This window comes from Schistocerca piceifrons, chromosome 1 (genome assembly GCF_021461385.2).
Source record: "Schistocerca piceifrons isolate TAMUIC-IGC-003096 chromosome 1, iqSchPice1.1, whole genome shotgun sequence".
In the NCBI taxonomy this organism is placed as follows: Eukaryota; Metazoa; Arthropoda; class Insecta; order Orthoptera; family Acrididae; genus Schistocerca; species Schistocerca piceifrons.
The window spans coordinates 358,896,955-358,916,931 of NC_060138.1; the positions used below are offsets into that span (position 1 = coordinate 358,896,955).

A 19,977-nucleotide genomic window follows, 5' to 3' on the forward strand; every position below is an offset into this window, starting at 1 on the left:
CTAATAGGGCTAACCCCCCTTTTAGTGTGATTAGTTAGTTCAGGACAGAACTAATGAAGCCTCGGACAAGCGCTATCATGGTTGGGGACAACGCTTGAACCCTATGCCCGTCCACAATGGTAACGACACTGCTAGCCACACGGAAAATGATTTAAATCCAAATAGAGGTGTTTTGCAGGACATGCTTCCTGCAACCACTCTAGAAGGAAAACAAAGACAGAGGATGAGATGGTCAGATGAAGTTAACCGACACCTCATGTTTTGTTATTACCAAGCAACGAACTTAGGAACCAACACAACTGGATACAGATCACAAGTATACACAGCATTTATTACCAGATACCCAGAATAGCTGATCAGATTCGTGTAATAATCAAAAATAACAGGATACCCCAGTCAGATTTAGAAAACATCAAACAACAAGTACAACAAATACTGGAACAAAATAATGTGCAGTCAGAAGAAGAAGAAGAAGAAGAAAATACAGTAACGCACTCAAACATCCCAGAGCAAACAAAAAAAGAACAACACAAATCAATTAAACAATCAGAGGAAAATGAAATCTTAAGACAGCCACCAGAACAAGCACAAATAGAACATGAAGTGACACACATGTTAGATATATAAGAAAAATTTCAGTTGACATATATAGAATACAAAGACACAAATACAGACATTAGACCATTCTTGCATAGACCACCAAATAACCCACAAGTCGAAACAACAATAACAACTATCAACACAACCATACACAACAAAATAAATGAAAATACAACTATGGAAGAGTTACAACTACTGGTTTATGTAGGAGCACTCACTACACTAAATATACACACTAGGCAGAGATCAGAACCAACCAACACACAGAAGAATCCCACAAAACCAGCATGGCAACACAGGCTACAGATCAGAATAGAAAAACTGAGAAAAGACATCGGACAGCTAACACAATTTATAAGAAATGAAATATCAGACAAAAAACGAAAAAGGTTAGGTAAAATCTCACAACAAGAAGCAACAGAGCAATTAGATGAAAAGAAGCAGAAATTACAAGCATTGGCCAAATGACTTAGAAGATACAAAAAAGTGAAAATAGAAGGAAACAAAACCAAACACTCAACACAAACCAAAAGAAATTTTACCAGACAATAGATAACACACACTTTAAAATAGACAATCCACCAAACATAAAAGACATGGAACACTTCTGGAGCAACATATGGTCAAACCCGGTACAACATAACAGACATGCACAGTGGATACAAGCAGAAACAGACTCATACAAGATGATACCACAAATGCCTGAAGTGATAATTTTGCAACATGTAGTCACCCGAGCAATTAATTCTACGCACAATTGGAAAGCCCCTGGAAATGATAAAATAGCAAATTTCTGGCTAAAGAAGTTCACCTCAACACATGCACATCTAACTAAATTATTTAACAGTTACATTGCAGACCCATACACAGTCCCTGATTCACTTACACAAGGAATAACTTATCTGAAACCTAAAGATCAAGCAGACACAGCAAACCCAGCAAAATATCGCCCCATAACATGCCTACCAACAATATACAAAACATTAACTTCAGTCATTACACAGAAATTAATGACACATACAACACAGTACAAAATTATAAATGAAGAACAAAAAGGCTGCTGCAAAGGAGCACAAGGATGTAAAGAGCAACTGATAATAGATGCAGAGGTGACATATCAAGCTAAAACTAAACAAAGGTCGCTGCACTACGCGTACATTGATTACCAAAAAGCTTTTGATAGTGTACCCCACTCATGGTTACTACAGATATTGGAAATATACAAAGTAGATCCTAAATTAATACAGTTCCTAAACATAGTAATGAAAAACTGGAAAACCACACTTAATATCCAAACAAATTCAAATAATATCACATCACAGCCAATACAGATTAAGCGTGGAATATACCAAGGAGACTCATTAAGTCCTTTCTGGTTCTGCCTTGCTCTGAACCCACTATCCAACATGCTAAATAATACAAATTATGGATATAATATTACTGGAACATACCCACACAAAATAACACATTTGCTATACATGGATGATCTAAAACTACTGGCAGCAACAAATCAACAACTCAACCAATTACTAAAGATAACAGAAGTATTCAGCAATGATATAAATATGGCTTTTGGAACAGACAAATGTAAGAAAAATAGCATAGTCAAGGGAAAACACACTAAACAAGAAGATTACATATTGGATAACCACAGCGACTGCATAGAAGCGATGGAAAAACAGATGCCTATAAATATCTAGGATACAGACAAAAAATAGGAATAGATAATACAAATATTAAAGAAGAACTGAAAGAAAAATATAGACAAAGACTAACAAAAGTACTGATAATAGAATTGACAGCAAGAAACAAGACAAAAGCTATAAATACTTATACTATACCAATACTGACCTACTCATTTGGAGTAGTGAAATGGAGTAACACAGACCTAGAAGCACTCAATACACTTACACGATCACAATGCCACAAATATAGAATACATCACATACATTCAGCAACAGAAAGATTCACATTAAGCAGAAAGGAAGGAGGAAGGGGATTTATCGACATAAAAAACCTACATTATGGACAGGTAGAAAATTTAAGAAAATTCCATATAGAACGAGCAGAAACTAGCAAAATACACAAAGCAATCACTCATATAAATACATCAGCTACACCATTGCAATTTCATAACCACTTCTACAACCCTTTACATCACATAACATCAACAGATACGAAGAAAGTAAATTGGAAAAAGAAAACACTACATGGCAAGCACCCGTATCATCTAACACAGCCACACATCGATCAAGACGCATCCAACACATGGCTAAGAAAAGGCAATATATACAGTGAGACGGAAGGATTCATGATTGCAATACAGGATCAAACAATAAACACCAGATATTACAGCAAGCATATTATTAAAGATCCCAATACCACAACAGATAAATGCCGACTTAGCAAACAACAAATAGAAACAGTAGATCACATCACAAGCGGATGTACAATACAAGCAAATACAGAATACCCCAGAAGACATGACAATGTAGCAAAAATAATACATCAACAACTTGCCATACAACATAAACTAATAAAACAACACATTCCCACATACAAGTATGCACCACAAAATGTACTGGAGAATGATGAATACAAATTATACTGGAACAGAACCATTATAACAGATAAAACAACACCACATAACAAACCTGACATCATACTCATCAATAAAAAGAAGAAATTAACACAACTAATCGAAATATCCATATGCAATACAACAAATAGACAGAAGAAAACAGGAGAAAAAATTGAAAAATACATCCAGCTGGCTGAGGAAGTCAAGGTCATGTGGCATCAGGATAAAGTTGACATTATACTATCAACTACAGGAGTTGTACCACACAACATCCACCAGTACATCAACGCAATACAGCTACATCCAAACATATACATACAACTACAGAAATCTGTAATTATTGATACATGTTCAATTAACCGAAAGTTCCTAAATGCAATGTAACATATACTGTACAGTTAAAAGGAAGTCACGCTTGATCAAGGTCCGTGTCACTTTCCACTTTCAACCAGACATAACGTCTGAGACAGGAAAGAACAATAATAATAATGTCTGTAAGGGAAAAAGAGCATACTCATATTGGTAACTCATGTGAAGCCTGTAAATAATAGACTAATAACAATCACCCTAAAGTGTGCAAACAAAACATACACACTGATCAATGCAACATGCCTATCAATGATGACAATATAACAGATCGCGCAAAGGTAGACAAATAGTGGGAAACACTAGAAGAAATAGTACCCACAATTCCACAAAACCACGACAAAATCTTACTAGGTGATTTCAATGTGCAGCTAGGCAAAGAAAGAAAATACAAGAAAACAATAGGAAACTTCCAGCATATAAGTGGACTTATCAAAATGAATGGAGGCTGACCGAATTCTGCAGGATATTCAACCTTATAATCATGTTAATGTATTTCAAGAAGAAACCATCAAAAGAAATGACATGATCACCCAACTCACTCATTGGTGAATTCCAAATTGACCATGTAGCAATTTCCTATCCAAATCAAAGAGAAATCGTGAATATCCAAGTAAGGGTGCAAATGTAGACTCAGATCATTACGTAACGAGAATCAAACTACAGTTAGAACCTCAGAGGTTCGAAGATCGAACTGTAGCAGAAATCCTCAAATCAGCAGGCCCAAATTCTATAAAAGAAATCACCGAAATAATACAAGACAATTGGCAAACAGAACAAATTCCGGACAACTGGAAAAATGCATTAATTCATCCTCTACACAACAAAGGAGACAGATTGGATGTAAACAACTATACGGGAATCTCATTGATATTAGTAGCTTACAAAATTCTATCCCAGTGCCTTCTCGATAGAGCACAACAACAACTACAACAAAAAATTGGAGAATATCAGGCAGGTATCAGACCAGGCCGCTCATGTCCAGAGCAAATTCTGAACTTAAAACTAATCTTAAGACAGCAGAGAATAAGTGGCAAAGATGTAGTCTACACATTTGTTGACTTTAAAAAAGCCTGCGATTCAGTTGACCGTCAATCATTATACCAAATATTAAAAGAACAGGGCTTAGATCTGAAAACAATTGCAATCATACAACAGACATTGATAGACACAAAATCCAAAGTCAAATTTATGGGGGGAGCTCTGAACCTTCTCTGATCAAAACAGGAGTAAGACAACGAGATGGACTCTCTCCACTACTGTTCAACTATGTCCTTGAAAAGGTGATACAAGAAGGGTGCGGACTGAAATCAGTCCTCAAGATTGACCAACCAATTATTCTCAGCAGAGGAAAATTAACAGTAGGTTGCTTAGCATTTGCAGACGATCTAGTCATCTGAACTCGCAATGTTTCAACAGCCAAAAAACAGACTGAACTCCTGAAAGAAACTGCGGAAAAAGTCAGCCTGCAAGTATCTTTTGAAAAGACAGAATATATGACTTGCAATAAACAAGCACCAAAATTCATGGAGACACAACATGGAAAAATTAAATGAGTCCCACAATTTAAATATCTATGTGAAACATTTCAGGAAAATGGAATAGAAATGAAAGCCAACAAAGTCAGATGCCAAAAGATGGACACTGCTTATCGACTCACTCAAAATATCTAAAAAAAAAAAAGTGTGTCTCCATGCACACAAAACTATGACATTATAATACCGTCATGAAATTAGAATGCCTATATGTATCAGACACACTAATTTTAAACAGGACAACAGACATAGAAAACATTCAGAAAAAGGAACGGTAGATCATAAGAAACATTTTAGGCCCAAAACTTGTAGATGAACAATATTGGCTCAGAGGCAAACAGAAAATCAAACAATACACTAATATTCACAGTGACATTAGAAAATGCAGATTAAGATTCTATGGACACATCAAAAGAATGAATCTGGACAGACTTACAAATCAAATAGTTGAATTCTATAAAAACAGAAGTAAATCTAAAACAGACCCAATGAAATGGATTGACAAAATCAAAACAGATCTGAAACTAGCAGGAATTACACCAGAGGATATCCAAAACAGGGAAATCTTCAGATCCAAAATTCACAAGTGGCAAGTTGGCCTACAGGAGAAACCAAAGAAGAAGACTGGAACAACGTGGTCTCAAGAAAGAAAAGAAGCTCACACCAAAAGAATGAAAGAAGTACGGGCACAAAGAAAGGCAAATGCGCACCACTACAGAATTTCTTTTAAGAAATAAATATTCATCAACATGAAATCCTTGAGTGTGTAAAATTAAGAATAAAAATACAAATACTATTGGCAGGGGGAAAAAAAAAAAATGAATTACCTCCTCCAGTCTCTTCAATTGGCTCCCATTCATTTTCCTCCCATCCACTAGGACTTTTAGCTGCTGGAGTTCGAGGTTCATCCTATAATTAATAATAAATGTTAGGGGACATATATTTTATAGTTGCTATAAAACTAGTAATTGAATGTTCAGGGATGGAACCAGAAAAAATAACAAAGTAGTTCATTATTATATTTTTTTTCATAATATGGCGGTTTGAAAAGTTCTCGGAACGGAATAGAAAAAAGTAATTGCATCACTGAAACTTTTTTTATTTTCAATGCAGTCTCCTTGTAGATTAATGCACTTGGTCCAACTATGTTACAGTGCCTTGATCCCATCTCGAAAATGAGTTTCCTCCAGGCCTGCAAAATTCCGTCAACTCCCACAATCAATTCTTCGTCTGAAGTGAATCTCTGTTCACCAAGAAAAATGTTCAGTTTTGGGAAGAGATGAAAGTCTGATGGAGCCATATCAGGCGAATAAAGTGGGAGTGGCAACAATTCATACCTTAGTTCGTATAATTTTGTCATGGTGACTGCACGTGCGTGGGTGCGCATTGTCTTGATGGAAGATGACTTTCTTCCTTGATAAACCTGGCCTTTTTTTGAGTATCTTTTGTTGCGATTTGTCCAGGAGGTTAGCACAGTATTCTCCAATGCCCAGTGGGGAGATAATCTACAAACAGAATCCCTCTTGCATCCCAAAACACTGGTGCCATAATAACCTTTCCCGTCCAAGGAATTGTCTTTGCTTTCTTTGGTGGTAGAGAATCAGCATGTTTCCACAGCTTTGATTGTTGTTTTGTATCTGGGGTATAGTAGTGCACCCAAGTTTCATCTGTGGTCACAAACCGGCACAAAAAAAATCTTGTTTGTTTATCATAAAACGGGCCAAACATTGTTGCGATATGTAGATTCTCATGTGTTTTTTCATCCAGCATGAAGAGTCATGGCACCCATCTTGCAGATAATTTTTTTCATTTCTAATTCTTCTGTTAAAATGTGATATATCCTTTCAGACATCATCTGGCAAGCATGAGCAATTTCATGCACTTTCAATCGGTGATCCTCCATGATCATTTTGTGCACTTTTGCAATGATTTCTGGAGTAGGGGCACATCTTGGCCGACCACTGCATGGATCACCATCTAAACTCTCCCAATCAAATTTAAATTCATTTGTCCACTTGGAAACAGTTGAATATGAAGGAGCAGAGTCCCCTTGTATATTCTGGAAATCAGCATGAATGCCCTTTGCTTTCATACATTTTTTTAGGAAGTACTCAATCACTACTCGAATCTCCATTTTTTCCATCTTCGCAAATCACTATGCAGGAACAACAACAGAGCCACGTCACTGCCACAGCTCTCTTCCAAGAACACTGATGTGGCATGTGTTTACAGGTCAATGAATATCATGTGAACAACTCATTGCACTTGTGCAGACCTCTCGTGGTGATTCCGAGAACATTTCAAACCACCATCATACATTCTTAGTTACTGCTGAAGTCGTTAAACACTCATACTAGACAGAATTAAGTGTTAAGCAGCACTATGAATAGCTTACTCAGGAATCTAAAAACCAATATTTATCAGTCAACATGCTGAGTAAAAACTGAAATTCATACTATGTAATTAAAAACAAAGTATACTTGAAAATGTAAGTAAGGTTTTCAATCGATGTGGCACATCGGCATTCCCATACATAAAGAAATTAAAATCAAAGTAAATAAAATGGCCTGAAAAATTCAGTTTAAATAAAAACAATAAACTTAACAAAATAACACTGATGTGTGTGGGGAAAGACACTGATGCTACAGCTTGGTACATTTCTCTTTTTGTTATTCATTTTTCCATTTTTGATGTAATAAGCATTTCACAATTGTTTATTTTTGAATTAAAAATAGTGGACAATCACCTCTGAAGAAGAAGTCACAGTTCTTAAAAAATGCTCGAAGATCAATAATTCTAAAGTAACTGCTGACTAGCCCGTTCTGAAAATTTTACGCATTTAACAAGTCATAATTTTTTAGGTGCATCTCTGCTGAACAGCAACCCTTCTGTTTGGTGCAGGCATCTAGTCATATGTGCATATTGCATGCCATCCTCAATTTTCCATCAATGCAATTATCTAAAATATATAACAATAGAAATTCCGATCTGGAAATTATAAGTAAAATGAGGAAAGGCACCAACAGTTGTGATGTATCACACAAACAAATATTACAACATGGTTTTAAGCTACCACTTTTTCTAATATAAGTAAAAACACACAAAATAAAATGTAAGTACAAACAAACTCTTAAAATGATATGTACAAATGCCCCCCCTCCATGGTTACAATGAATTGATCCTCAGTTTGATATGAGGGGGGGAGGGGGGGGGGGGTCATATATATCAGAGGAAGGAAAATTAGGGTTTAATGTGCCATCGCCATTGAGGTCATTGGAGACCGAGCACCAGAGATTCCATTTCAAAGAATAAAACACTTTAGATCCATTCCAAAACCTGTCACTGTTCTACCTCCAGCCTTTTATCAGTAACTGATCCTTTGCCTGCTCCTCAAGCTCCATTATCTCAATGTGTGTGCCTACTATAGTTCAATTCTTTTATCTTGGCGGCTTGCGCATGCCCGCCCAGACGCTGGAGATTGCTGCGTTGCCAGTTGCACACGACGCACGCACCAATAGAAGCAGCGCCATAGTACAGCATAGTTCGCAAGCTTACGTGTAGGGGAGAGCGCGCAGTTCATGAAATAAAGCCACCACGGCCGCATTAACCCTTTCGCTGCTACAAAGACATGCTCCCTGCATTCCGCGCTGTGGGCGATTTTGTCACTGCACTGCTCGCCTGTGCAGACACATTGTGTTCCGACTGCTCTGACACTCTTTATCATTCGATTCCACAAAAACTATTTGGCTCAAAAATTAGATTTTTACCTATCTTCTTGACTGATACCTTCCCCCCATAAATGACTTAATTTTCTTTCGATGTTCAATGCAGTTATTATGCAGCATTAAATATAGTAAACCTTTGCACGAAATTTTGAAGAGTTTGCAGAGGTAAAAGTCCATAGAGTATACTTTCTGTATGGTCGATTTTAGTTGCCACAATGTTGAGAATGAAATGTGGACAAGATACCTATATATTTCATTTAATTTAAGTACCACATAAGTGTCGTATGTAATATTGAGAAATATTCCACCTTTCGCGACTGTAACAAAAGTTTTACTTACACTGGGCACGTTTGGCTTTATTTTAAAGCACTTAAATCAATCAAAAGGAAGTAGACAAAATACATTAAACAAAACAGTGGACTTACAAAAACATTAAGACTTGAATATACCGTCTATCAGTGAAGTGCTCAGAGCTATGTCAAATATAATTTTGTGTGTGGCACACACAAACAGCATTTATTTGCTAAAACACTGATGAGCCAACACAAACGTTGAATATTGTGTTACCGCAGCACAAAACTAAGAAAGGTGACTTGGCAATGGAGGACACAAAAGACAGTCCTCTTATGATGCTTCAAAAGAGAGAAACGCGTCTGGTCTAAATAAGTCGCTTATTACAGTTGCAGAAGAGGTATATATTTCAATACCATTGGTAAAACTGCGACTGTGGAACAAAAACAAGAAATAGAACATGAATACCATTGTGTACGTGCCATACCTTTCACCGATGGAAGTGCTTTAAAATAAAGCCAAACGCGCCGTGTGTATATAAAACTTTTATTACAGTCGCGAAAGACGGAATATTTCTCAATATTACATACGACACCTATGTGGTACTTAAACTAAATGAGATATTGTTATACAGTAAATATTATATGAAATTTAGGTATATTGTCCACATTTCATTCTCAACATTGCGGCAACTAAAATCGACCATACGGAAAGTATACGCTATGGACTTTTACCTCTGCAAACTCTTCAAAATTTAGTGCAATGGTTTACTACATTTAATGCTGCACATCGAAACTAAATTAAGTCATTTATGGGGGGAAGGTATCAGTCAAGAATATGTGTAAAAATCAAATTTTTTGGCCAAATAGTTTTTGTGAAATCGAATGATAAGTGTGTCAAAGCAGTGGGAACACCATGTGTCTGCACAGGCGAGAAGTGCAGTGATGACAAAATTGCGCACAGCGCGAAATGCGGGGAGCACGTGTCTGCAGCACCAAAAAAGTTAATGAAGAGGCAAAGCACTAGAAATTTCATTCAAACGAATAAAATTCGTGAAGTAAGGCACTCCAATATTGTTTTTAAATAAAGAAAATATTAAGCACCGCACAAGGTTTGAACTCTTAACCTTTCACTTGGCAGCCCAACACCTTAACCGTCCTGCTACCTCAGCTCATCGAACAGTGTAACTCCATAAGGCTTATAACACCTCACGCAACTACTTATAAACACTGTTGGTATGACTATGAATTACTCACGCTTCGTCGAAGTACAATAGGAAATAAACAATTGCCGCTGTTCTTTATTGCGAAAAAGCAGTTCGTGAGATTGAAACAAACACCTTTCCTTGCTATCGCCTGAATTAGGAATCTTATTGCTTCTTTGGTTTAATTAATTAATAGAATATGAAGCAATTGGTATAAAGAATGCTTTTTCCAAACTTTCTGTAAAAGAAAGTCTGCTATCAAGACATTGCTTTTGTTCTATTACTTTATTTATGACTGAACGTTTCTAAAACTGAAGACACTCGTCCGTGCTCTGCACTGCTGTCGAGATCTGGCAACGTCGTTCTCTGTTCATTGGCTGACTGTGTTTTGTGACATCAGATGCGCAGAACAAACCTAAACTCGGCCGCCAAGATATATGACGCGCACTTTAGTTGCCCCAATATCCCTGGTCACAACACTTCCACAGAAAAGTCTCTTGCCTTCACTGACCAGTACGTGCCTCTCGCTATGCTGAAATCACTAATCATTTCCTCCACTGCCTCTACACAGTCCCTGCCTTGTTAGCATAAGTTGCAATACTTGTAATAGTGGGTGCTACATATCTACAGTAAAACCCCAAATTAACAAACCCTCTTTTAATGAATATTTCTGTCAGTCCCAAAGAAACTACCATAAGAACAATGATTTTTTCGCTGCTTTTAATGAACAACACTTTATCCTAAAGTCCAGTTTTAAGAGATAAGCATAAACATTCTGGAAATTAAATTTCTGTTTTTACATGATTCCTAACATATCCACATGGGTTTCAAACTTCTTTCAGTCTCACACATGCCATACTTTGAATGTTTGTGTCATGCAATAATTGTTCCTTCAGCCAACACTTATCTACATGCAGATCATAGTTTTCTGGATAATAATGCCTGGTTGAATCATTTCTTTGAAAAAGGCCATCTCCTCTCATTGCAGAATGTATGTGGAGAACGTGAAACAGTGGGGGTAGAAAGTGTAAACCATTGAAAAACATAACATTGCCATAATTGATCCAGTGTTATGAGCCCACAGACATTTCCAACATAGATGAAACTGGCCTCTTTTACAGTTTACTTCTTGCAAAACCATATTTCATTAAGGAAGAAAAGTGCCATACAGGGAAAAAAGTAAGGAAGTAATGATTGCACTACTGTGCGTAAATAGCATAACTGTACATATTGGAAGTGAAAAGTTGCTTCTAGTGATATTACGAAAATTTAAAACTGTCTGGTGTTGCAGAGCATAAACCCACTACCTTATAAGTACAACAGCAATGCCTGTATGATATTAGAAATCTTTACAAGATATCTAAGGCGTTTAAATACCAAGATGAGTGCAGCAGGTAGGAAAAGTGATCAATGCCTTGTACACCCCAAGGATACACCATTTCCGAGAAAAGTAAATGTTTTGTTCTTTCAGTGGAACTGCAAAAGTCATCTGCAACCTCTGGATGTGGGCACAACACACACTGTTAAAGCCAAACACAGAGTAACAATTGTGCAGAGGTCAATTACGTAACTTGAGAGGACGGGATTGCTGAGACTCGCAATGTTCTACAGGCTTTGCATATGTTTGTTGCTGCCTAGAATTGTGTAACACAAAAGACTCAGTTAAACTGTTTCAAAAAGGCTGTGGTACATCAGTTGCTATTTAAGAGTATATTGTCCCAGAAGAATGGAGCAAAACCACAAATGTTCCTGAAAACGTGACATTCCTGGATTTTGTTTCTTGTGGTGACCACATCTTGTCTCCCACACCCAAGATAAATGTAAGTGAAATGTGTAAAATACTTGTGAAGGAACACTGTGAGGTAGGAAGTGGTGATGACAACAATGAATAAGAAGGAAGAGGAAAGGTGTCCAGTACACCATGCTTCATGGCTGCTGTGCAGTGAACTGATACCTTCAGCAACAACTTTTCCTCTTTTCAAGTAGACAAATCATTTCCAACGAATGAGAAGCAACTGGAGCGATAATGTCTGTCACTACAATACCCTAGAAGTACAAGACAGAACAATTCTTCTTGATTAAAAATAATAAAAATGATAACGACAATAATAAAATAAAGAATATGTTCTGTGGAAACTGTGTGTGTGTGTGTGTGTTTGAGCGCCATGGGCACGGAGAAGCGCACTTTTTTAAAATTTTTTTAGTGCAGGTTATTGATATATATAGTTAAGTAGCACTTACATCACTTAAACAAGCTTGAATTATGAGTCTGGGCAACTCCTCCTGTGTACTTAGGCAAAAACCGCCATTTGAGGAAATCCACTGCTCTTTAAGGAAAAGAATTTTGGTCCCCAGAAATTCATTAAAAAGAGGTTTTATAGGGTTATAACCCCCTGCTCTCCTCACTGTCCTTAGACTTGCTGCCACAGAACACTAACCTTTCCCAGTACCTGGCCACCCCCCTCCCCCCCCCCCCCCCCAACCCACAACCTCCTACGTAATCAGTTCGACAAATTGCATTCTAAACCACAATAATTTCTTCCATGATGACAATTTAGAAACAAACCCATGGAACTGACATGTGGTACCTCCAAGCCACCATTTAATGCTAACCCATTAGTGGGCCACCCGCAGGAATTCTCCACATCCACTCAAGACCTAAAATCCATTGTCCGGATAAGTTACATTGATGAAAGTTTCATGCACTGGGCCCTTTAAAAGGACATTCGCTGCTATTTTTTCCAGAACCTTAACCTCTTTCAAATCCACTTCACCTGGTCCAACTCAACTCTACAATTTTCCTTCCTAAAACGAGTAGTTTCATAAAAACATTGGTTCATATAAAACACAACAATTGCTGTCAACACTATCTCCACTTTGACATTATATCCATATTTAAAAAATCTGTATGATATAGCCCTTGGCACTGAAGGGCTTTGGCTTTGTATCTGCAATGGGAAACAGCAGTTGGCCAAATATAGTGATAATACTGCCCCTGCCTTGACTGTCAACCAGTTGCTGACTTGTTCCCCCTTCACCAACCAATATTACCCAGGCCCTGAAGAACTTTAACACATTCCTCAACAGGGCTTCGACTACCATTCGTCACACCTTGAGATGATGGATATCCTATCCTCATCAAACAACTTATTCACCTATTAAATGTCTTAGTTCATCTCTATGCCAACCCAGCGCTCAGTTCCTGCACCACACCAGTCATTCATTCAGTTGTGGATGACTCAGATGACAAGCAATTCCTAACCACCCACTATTTCCTACTGAAGTCCAATCTTAGGCACTTCATCTCCTGTAAAAGTTAGGTTTACAATGAAAAAAGCCATTTTCTATATATCAGCTGTGTTGTTGCTGAGCAGTGTTCTAAGTGGGAATGTTGAATCTATTGTTTATTTGAATGAATGCTCAAAATGTTGTACACCTCAACATCAATTTCAGGAACTGTTACAGTACCTGTGCCCATTGGATTCTCCCACTGGCAACAGCTGTGAATTAAACAGCCAAGAACTGTACCTCCAGTATGTCTTCTGTTACTGCACTCTCACTGCCCGAGGGTTCCTACTAATTTCCTTCCATAAATTCTGTACCTTTATCCTTATATTTATTTTCTTGCTGTATTCCAACTCACTTTCCCTCTGTCCAAACTTTCAAATCTTTTACTTATCCCAACTCCTATACTCACAGCTGCTCTGTCATCTCAATTTTATAAATGACATCTTTTCAGTACCGGTTTTTGATACTTTTATTGAGAGCCACCTGCCTGTTTCTCTAACATATCTCCCATCATCTATTCATTGAGTTGTACAACTTAACCGCTCCAGCACAACAAACCGTTTCCTTTTGCTCATACTTGTCAACCTGAGCAATAATTCAAACAATCAGTGTCATTACAGTGGTATTGTATATGTGAGGGTGTATACTTAAATAGGAAAAAGAGCAGCAGGAAGAAAAGTAGTTAAGCTTTGTGGTATTATGTACACACACCAAAAAAAAGTTTTGCATCACTTCGGTTCTGAGAGTTCCGGAACCTGTAGAGAAAACTGGAAGAGAGATCAACATAAGCATCATTTCCACACTTTTTATTGATCATGAAAACCACACATTGTACAACCATACAGCGAGACCTTCAGAGGTGGTAGTACAGATTGCTGTACGCACCGGGTGTCGCTAATACCCAGTAGTACATCCTCTTGCATTGATGCATGCCTATATTTGTCATGGCATGTTATCCAAGAGTTCATCAAGGCACTGTTGATCCAGATTGTCCCACTCCTCAACAGCGATTTGGCGTAGATCCGTCAGAGTGTTTGGTGGGTCACGTCGGTTCATGATGGGGGCTAAATTGTCATCCATGAAGACAAATGCCTAGCCAATGTGTTGCCGATGTGGCTGCACTACTCGGTCGGGTGGCATTCATGTATCGTACAGCCATTACGGCGCCTTCCATGACCACCAGCGGCTTACGTTGGCCCCACATAATGCCACCCCAAAACAGCATGTCATCGACAGCTCCAGACTCTCTGTACCTCCTCAATGTCTGAACACCATCACTTTGGTTCACGTCCAAGAGACCTGGACACTTCCCTTGTTGAGAGTCCTTCCTGGCACACAGTAACAATGCGTATGTGATCGAACCGTGGTATTGACCGTCTAGGCTTGGTTGAACTATAGACAACATGAGCCATGTACCTCTTCCCTGGTGGAATGCCTAGAACTGATCGGCTGTTGGACCCCCTCCATCTAATAGGCGCTGCTCATGCACGGTTGTTTACATCTTTGGGTGGGTTTAATGACATCTCTGAACAGTCAAAGGGACTGTGTCTGTGGTACAATATCCACAGTCAACGTCTATCTTCAGGAGTTCTGGGAACCAGGGTGATGCAAAACTATTTTTGGAGTGTGTATACCTTCATACCGCAAATCGGTCATACATGGCAACATTACATGCTGAGTTTCTGACATCATAGCATGGAATAGCACGTTTGGGTCTCTTTCCGAATATGCAGAGCAATATCTAGCATGTCAGATATTCTGAGCATGCGACTGAGCATTGACCAATGAGACAGCCCAACACCCCATACATTAAGTGCATGCTATCTCCCTTCAGCATGTAGTTGTGAGGCACCATATTGGCATTCATTTCAATCCTGAACGTATATATGCCGTTTCTGAGCACCAGCGAATCAAGAATCACCTGAAAACCTGTTGTTTACTGTGTGATTCGCTGCAAAAAAAATAATGAGAAACATCATATTTGTCGCAAAAGAATTATTGTAACTTGCATATTACGAGAGTATGCCATTTTAAAGCAATGACACACTGAGGATCCACCAAAAACACGTTGTTGGTACACTTTGTTATAATTAAATTTCAATTAGTAACTTAGCTACGATTAAAGCTTTTAGCAAGGAGCAACATGCTAGTAATGGCTATCAAACAGTTTAGCGTAATGAGCAGCATTATCAGTTCAGAACTGGATGCATGTTACAGCGGTGGTTCGAGTTTAGGATTAAAATTTTTTTCCCCCAAGTTTCGCATTTTTAATAGGTTCTGATGCTTTGTTATTAGTTTCATGTAAGTATATATTATAATATTTGATGTTATGTAAATATAAGTTTACCTTTTTTTGAGGAGCGAGTTCGTTCGATTGGCTTAATCTACAGGACAACTTGCGCTATTTGTAAAAGAAAAAGGAGCAAAATATCTTTATACGTCTGTAATTGAAATGTTGCAAAGATTCTGCTACTTGGTAGGAACAGTGATCTAGTAAGAATGACTTTGGCATTTTATTAAAACGTAGGAATGATGAAATAGTGGAGAACTATTGCAAATTTGTGTTGCACTGTTTGTAATGGAATTTTTCTAAGCCTGTGTCCTTACTGATTGGACATGGTACTTTCCTTTTCATCTTAAAACATGTAAATGGATATTGAAGTTTTTATTTGCGTATATTACATACAGAACAACGTGACTAGTATATGGTCAATGGAGGAAATGTGTGTTAATAGAGCTAGCGTGTGAATTTTATGCACGCCCCTTTAGAAAACGGTGTGGTTTGCAAACTAGAAACATCCTGCAACTTCAGCTGGAGTGCGTTGTGATCGCGTATACCATGTTGGGGCCCAAGTACAGTATGCACAAGTTACATCATTTCTGAGCGTTCAGTAGCACATTGAACTTGGCACACTCAACGTTGATGTTTGACAGCACAATCCATGTGCCGAGCTTTACACTTTCTTACTGGGAGGGCCTGCATGCCCACATGGTACCACCCTACCGGTCGACATCAGAGCCAATGTCTTGCTGCGTCAATAACCTCTCTATCATCCACATACTACTTCCAAAGCACATACTACTTCCAAAGAAGTGCATTCTTCTTCATTGGGCCACGCAGATGGGCATTGGAAGGTTGTTTCCATTTCAAAGTGATGAACCAATGTTTCATCACCTGTGGCAATGTTCAACAAAAAATAGTGACGATCAGCCTGGTAGTGCACAAGCAATTTCACACAGATGGTCTTTGTTGCTCTTTACGGCCTTGTCAGGTGGTGAGGAACTCAATGAGCTCACAATCAGTCTTGTGATGCACAAGCAATTTCACACAGATGGTCTTCATTGCTCTTTATGGGCTTCTACCGCCAGGTAGTGAGGAACCCAATGGGGTCACACCTCAAGTACGCCAACTGGTGAACGAATGTGTCAGCACTGCCAATAGAGATGTGCAGTTATCTAGCGAGTTGTGTGACTGTGATTCGTCGATCACCTCGAATGAGAGTGTCCAACATTGCAGGAGTTACAGCTGTGTGTGGCCGGTTGTCACGCACTAGATCAGACAGGTTTGCGTGACACTGCTGTGGTACTGACAGACATTTTGCCCACTGAGTCACCGGACTTTTGTTCACACCAAGGCCTCTGTAGACATTCTGCAAGCACCTATGAATATCTGTGATGCTCTGGTTTTTTGTCAGAGGATACTCAATACAACTCACTCCTTGGAATGCACCTCTATTACAGATGCCATTTTGAGGGCCACATATTGCACAGCCAGCTGGCTGTCCAGTCTGCCAAGTGCTGCTAGCAAGAGGGGTGCACTCAGCTCAGGTGAGGACAATTGAGGAGCTACTTGACTGGGAAGTAGTGGTTGTGGTCATGAAAACTGATGAGGGAAAGAACAGTGTGCTGATCACATGACACTGCAGCTGGTCGGTACCATTGGACCTTCATGGCCTGTTCAGACGGAGTTTAGCATGAACGCGCCCCCCCCCCCCAATATTATAACATAACAACAAATGAATAAGGAGTATTATGACCACCAGTAGGAAGCCAACCTTTCAATACTATACAAAACCTCAGGCTAGGTGCCATGTCCCACATTCATCTAGCCACTTTGTGATTTTGAAATTGTCACAACATCCTATGCTTAGAGAATTAAGCCCAGATAGGGGCTATTATGAGTAATTAACAATGATGACTTCACGTCATGTTGTTATGCTATGGTCACAACTTGTGACAAGTACAATGCATATTGTAATATATTCCTGGGATTGGTTCTACTTGTATAGGAACTGACAGCTATTACAAACATTCATAAGCACTACATAATGGATTATTTAGCAGCATATGTTACAAAAGTAGATCGTAATACCTTATGTTATAAAATCAATTCTTGAAGTTCATAGGTTTTCATATTATATTTACCATAAACTTGAACACATGAGAATTATTACCATACATTTCTGACATGATTCTAGTACTGTCTAAAAGCTACCGGATGATAAAGTGGTGTCGAACAACTTCTTATGCACAATATTGTAATCTCATGTTGTTATTCAGACAATGGTTTATCAAAGTATTATCATCCAAATGCTATAATTATGCTATGTAGCACTCTGAATGTGCAGTTCTCTTCTCTGTTCTTTTACATTACATATTCAAGCCAAATATTAACCTGTAATTTACATCTGATGCATTTTCAGATTTGAAATTGGTAATTCAAATTTGCCAAAATTTTTCATCACTGAACAAACAGTTGTGATCTTGGTAAATAAAGCGTTTGTATTAGAACACTTCAAAATTTCTGCAACTGTTTTATTCCAATAGTGTTACAACTGCACACTGTCGCCTGCAAAGTACTTGCCACGGGAGGCGACACAGTGCTGAAAATTGTTCTTCCACTTCTCATAGCAATTCTGGAACTCTAATACTGGAATAATCTTCAGCTGGTCAGTTACATCCATTTGAATGTTGTCCAGTGTTCCACTGCAACATCCCTTGAGGTGCATTTCCAATCCCGGAAACAGAAGAAAACCACAAGGACTCATGCTGGGCTAAAAAGGAGGCTGAGGAGCCACAGGAGAGTTCTTATAGACCAAAAACCAGTTTATCGCAATGCAGTTCCCAATTGTCTTTAATGTTTGGTCTCTGATGAACAGTGGCGTGACTCTAATTCAAATCTGTCCAAATGACTCTCGCTGTCAACCGAGAATCTGCATACACAAAATCCTGGTCTCTGTCAACATTTGCATCAGTTCTTGAAACTGAAGGATTTCCACTGTAAAGTCACCGTCAACTGACTGTCTTCCTTCTGCAAATGCCTTAAACCACCCAAAAAAGCTGGACGAATGACAAATGCTGTCTCCATAGGCCTGCCGAAGTTTTTCAAATGTTTCCCTTGCACTGTGTCCAAGTCTGAGGCAAAATGTGATTGCAAACCGGTGCTTGAAATTTATGTTGCTCATAGTTAGACCGTACAAGCAAAATCACCTACTGTAAAGAAAAGAGCTACGGACAACCGACGTGACACTAACGCAGTCCAACACGCACTGATGGCTTAACATATTTTCACTTGTCCCCCCATTAAGTCCAGCATCACCAGCTTTATCAGATCGAACATTATGCTATTAGTCTCATTACTTTATTTACATACCTTGTATGATACATTATTTCACTGTAAATTTAGGACAATAGATGCAGCAAGAATTGCATTTTTAGGTCATAAACAATGATGAAATCTGACTCACAGGTAATTTTACAGTGAGGCCAGCCACTTCATCCTTTGCAGTTTCTCCAAAACTGTAACTACTAGCTGATTTTGTGGCAGCTCCTTCCACAGCAACAAAATCAGGTGAGCCCCAGTCGCCTCCAGAGGTACATGCTTCACTACCTTCTAATGCCTGACAAAACAGAAGCAAAAAACAAACTGTTAGCAGGATGGCTCAATGATCATGCTTTTGAATGTGTGTATGTGTGTGTGTGTGGGGGGGGGGGGGGGGGGGGGGCACCCGCATACACACAATGAAACTGCCCAAAATAAAAGACCAAGTGACATGACCATGAAGGAATTCTGGCCAACAACAGATTATTTTTGATACTTTTTTTTAGGGAATTCCTCTGGAGTCTGCTTTTTTATTTAACTGGAATGAGGACATATTGCCAACTAATTCTAATAACTATATGGGGAAGGAGGATTTCAAAGTATCTCTTCAAGTTTATTGTAGTCTCCCTTTCCAACAGTACAATGCCATCAGTGTAACACAGATGATTTAGATATGCTCCATTAACATTCATTCCAACTTTGTTCAACATCTACATTAATGAAACAATACATTTATGGAAATCAGAATTTCAAAAAGGCATCTACCTAGAGAGGAACATTCCTTT

The 19,977-nt window shown here is 38.5% G+C and overlaps 1 protein-coding gene across 1 annotated transcript in view; it reads right to left on the reverse strand.

Moving 5' to 3' along the window:
- The window catches only part of LOC124793969 (N-terminal kinase-like protein), a 122,460-nt gene that overhangs the window by 3,543 nt on the left and 98,940 nt on the right, over positions 1-19,977 (reverse strand). The window contains exons 15-16 of the mRNA XM_047258060.1: positions 19,338-19,490; positions 5,910-5,991 (exon numbers count right to left, since the gene is read on the reverse strand). Coding sequence (XP_047114016.1) covers positions 5,910-5,991; positions 19,338-19,490 — 235 coding nt within the window. The remainder of the gene's footprint in view (positions 1-5,909; positions 5,992-19,337; positions 19,491-19,977) is intronic.